This window comes from Nothoprocta perdicaria, unplaced genomic scaffold (genome assembly GCF_003342845.1).
Source record: "Nothoprocta perdicaria isolate Ctin4 unplaced genomic scaffold, notPer1 scaffold_649, whole genome shotgun sequence".
NCBI classification, from domain to species: domain Eukaryota; kingdom Metazoa; phylum Chordata; class Aves; order Tinamiformes; family Tinamidae; genus Nothoprocta; species Nothoprocta perdicaria.
The window spans coordinates 1833-6029 of NW_020455920.1; the positions used below are offsets into that span (position 1 = coordinate 1833).

The 4197-nt window shown below is 37.1% G+C and overlaps 1 gene segment (V, D, J or C); it reads left to right on the forward strand.

Moving 5' to 3' along the window:
- Positions 1–483: 483 nt before the first annotated feature.
- The window catches only part of LOC112956561, a gene marked incomplete at its 5' end in the record, with an annotated part of 10632 nt that continues 6918 nt past the window's right edge, over positions 484–4197 (forward strand). The window contains 1 exon segment of the C gene segment in view: positions 484–597. Coding sequence covers positions 484–597 — 114 coding nt within the window.

Genomic DNA, 4197 nt, shown 5'->3' on the forward strand with positions numbered 1-4197 from the left:
TAGAAAAACACCCGTTTTTTCTGCCTCCCAGGGCATTTGTGACTTTCAAAAGCAGCTTTTCCTTCTCAGCTGCCAATTCTTTACAAAATTGGGCAATTCAGAGCAGATTGATGGAAGGAGGAAAAAAAAAACCCAGTCGATAAATTATTTTATTTTATTTTATTTTATTTTATTTTATTTTATTTTATTTTATTTGGCATTTCACACACTTTTAGGGCTGGAGCATCAGGAAAAATGTGAAAACACACACGTACAAAAAAACCCCCATAAAAATGCAAGGAAAAAAACCATCCCTGAAAGCCTCAAAAATGCTAAAAAAAAGAAGAGAGTGCAAAAAAAGGGAAGTTTCAGAGCACTGATTTCCCCTTGTTTTGCCCCATCGCCTTACAGCAACGTCTTGCTTTTGAGTCCCAAGGGGCTATTCTATTTTTTTCCCAATTATTTATATATTTGCAAAACCGAATTTCGCTTTTTTTTGTGCAGAAGATGTGTGGCGGGGGTGGGGGGTTTTTGGTGTGAAAAGCGGGGATTTTGGCGCACCGTGGTTTTATTATACTGACGCCGTGGGCCAGGGGACGACGGTCACCGTGTCCTCAGGTGAGTCCCGTTTCCCGGCGGTTTCGGGCCAAAAATTTGGGGCCGTTTGGACTTTTCGGGGGACATTGGGGGGCCAAAATTGCCCCCCCCCCAAAAGGGCAGGGCCACGAGCGGCCGTATTGGGGCCAAAACGGCCCGAATCGGCGTCAGGAGGGACAAAAATATTGATTTCTCCCCATTTTTTGGTCATTTTTCATCCATTTTGCGTGGAAAAATAGACATTTTGGGGCCAAAATGTTGATTTTCCCCCCAATTTATTATTTTTCCTCCCTTTGGGGGGAGGGAAAATTGACTGTGAGGACTGAAAAAATGACAATTTTTTCATCTTTTTCTTCATTTTTTCCCCACTTTATGGGGAAAAATGTGGACAATTAGGGGCTGAAAGTGTTCGTTTTTGGGTCTTTTTTTTGTGATTTGCCCCCTATTCGCGAGGGAAAGGAGTTAAGAAAATGGACATTTTAGGGGCCAAAAATGTCATTTTCAGTCTTTTTCTTCATTTTCTCCCCAGTCCTGGGCAGGAAAATATAATCTTTTTGCCCAATTCCTCACTTTTTCCCCCTGCAATTTTTTTTCTTGAAAAACAGCGTTTTGGGGTAAAAAAAAAAATTAGTTTTTTTTTTTTTGCCCCTTTTATAGGCGTAAAATCCTCTTAATTATTTTTAAGGGGGTCCATGGAGTGAAAATGTTGCTTTTTCAGACAGCTTTTGCATTTTTCCGCCCCAAATATTGATTTATTTAGGGAGTAACGGGAGGAATTGTCTTCGTGTTGGAGAAAAACGGGGTATTTTGGGGTGAATTTGGGAAAAAAAGGTGTCCCAGAGGCATCGACAAGGGTGAGGTGGGACTTGGTGTTTTGAGGATTTTATTAGGATTTAATCTATATTTTTCCTAGAATTTAAGAAAGAATTTTGGGTTGAATTCATGGGGGTGTTTAGTTTTTCTTTGTCTTTCCCGTGAAATTTCTCTCTTTCCTTCTTTTTTGGCCCATTCCTGGTGGGTTTTGTTGATTGGAATTGTGAGTTTTGGAAAGGACTAAAAAGAGGCATTTTGAGTGACTTTGGGCGGACTTAGTGACGGGGCTAAAAATCTGATTTCTGACTTCTTTTTTCAGAGAATATTTCTTGATTTCAGCTAGTTTTCAGGGGCCTAAAAAGCCCAAGATGTAAGAAACAAATCCCCTTTATTTTGCTAGGTAGAAAATGGTAGAATTTGGCATTTTGGGGCTGTTTCAGGAAAATTTAAACTAAAAATACATAATAGTATATAGTATATAGTATATAGTATATAGTATATAGTATATAGTATATAATATATAATATATAATATATAATATATAATATTTGATATATCATATATCATATATCATATATCATATATCATATATCATATATCATATGCAATATAATATAATATAATATAATATAATATAATATAATATAATATAATATAATATATATTATATATATAAAATAGTGAGAAATAGCTAAAAAATAATTGAGAAATAGATATTTTTAATGAGAAATTCATAAATAATTATAAGATAGAGGGGGTTTTTAATGTGTTTGTAAGTCAGGTTGGAGCTGACAGATTGCCCTATTTTGTTTTTTTGTAACATTTTAAGGCTAAATTCATACATTTCACATATTTTTCCCCTAGTAGTTTAATTTTTTGCCTGTTGTCTGATAAAATAATGAGACAATTTTTTTTAAAGTCCTTTTTTTCTGCTGCAATTTTGAGGCAACCCAAGGGGTTAAAAAATATAGAAATAAAATCAAACCTCTTTTTTTCTCCTGCAGAAAAGGGCCTGAAAATGCCCCAAAATAACCCGGTTTTGGTTTCGAAAACAGCAGAAAAAAAGGGGAAGTGGGGGCTGTTTTTGCCTTTTCTCCTTTTTCCCCCTTTTTTGCATGAAAAAAAAAATACCCAGCCCGAAAAACATCCCCACCTGCAGCAGAAAAACATCCCCCGCCGCGGTTTTGGGCTAAATTAAGGCGGTTTTGGGGGTCCAGATTTGTTTTTTTCCCTTGCTATTTCTCTCTGAGAAACTCCTTTCCCGACAAAAATGAGCTATTTTCATCCTGCTGCGGAAACCCAAATTTGCTGATTTTCGCCTTGCGCATTAGCTGATGTTCAAGGGGAAAAAAAAAAAGAAGTCTTGACCCAAATCTTTAATTATTAAGGGGTTTTAGTTCCTCTATTTTCCCCTTGTTTTCCCCTTTCTTTAAACCAAATTAAAGCCATTAGCAACACTTTAATTAAAACAAATTAAAGCAATTAGCAACGCTTTAATTATTGTCCTTCAATTAAACATGCGTTTTTACGATCAGCGCTGGTTTAATTGCCCGGCAATTTAATTTCTCCATTTCCAATTTCTCAATTCTCAATTTCAAATGTCTCAATTTCAAATGTCTCAATTTCAAATGTCTCAATTTTAAATTTCTCAATTTAAAACTTCCCAATTTAAAACTTCTCAATTGAAAACTTCTCAATTGAAAATCGCAATTTCTGGGCATTTCTCCATCTTGAAACAACTTAGCGATTTCTCTCAGTTTTTTTCTTTTTTTTCTTTTAAAGTCCTTTAATTCCATTTAATTGAGCCCATTGGGAAGAAGAACCCAACCATTTAAAAAAAAGAAATTTTAAATTTATTATAAATAAAAAATATATTTTAAATTAAATTTAAATTTTTTATAAATAAATTTTATATATATACATATTTTATAAATATGTATAAAATATATAATAATAATACACTCTATATAATTTGGAGGCAATTAACACTAATTATCAGCCAGGCAATTAATTAAACTCTTGGAGGCCCCATTGGGAGCAAAGGGACGGTAGAAACGCAACCGGTAAGAAATTTATTTCAATTTTTTACATCAATTCACATTTTTTCAGAAAATCTTGGTTCTTGGTGTGGGAATCGTTGGGTTTTTTGGGCTGAAATGTCCCAAATTCCTCAATGTCGGTCAGGCCGTTGCTTTTGGTGGAAATATTGGATATTTGGGGCTGTTTCGGGGTCTCAGTGATAGAAAAATCCCATTTTGGGGGGAATAGTTGAAGGTTCGGGTTTTTCGCTGGTCTCTGCTCAGGTTCCAGGGCTAAAATGGGGAGAAAACACAAATTTTGATGACTTTTTCACCCGAGAGAGCTCGTTGACTTAGAATCGGTCTTTTGGAGGCAATAGTTGGCTTTTATTTTTAACCAATTTCTCCCTTTTTTTGAGGTGGCCCAAATTAAGTTCAGGGCTGGTCTCGGGTGCAATTTCACCCATTTGGGGCAAATTTAGGATTTTAGGAATTCGGATTTAGGATTTGTTTAAGAAATTCAGGAAATTTCGGCTCTGGGGCACCCATGGGTGCTGGTACCGACTAGCTGGGTCCACCAGAACCCGTTCCATGGTGGAACCGGGTCCCAGTTCTGCAGAACCGGCTCTGGGGCACCCATGGGTGCTGGTACCGACCAGCTGGGTCTACCAGAACCCGTTCCATGGTGGAACCGGGTCCCAGTTCTGCAGAACCAGCTCTGGGGCACCCATGGGTGCTGGTACCGGCCAGCTGGGTCCACCAGAACCCGTTCCATGGTGGAACCAGGTGG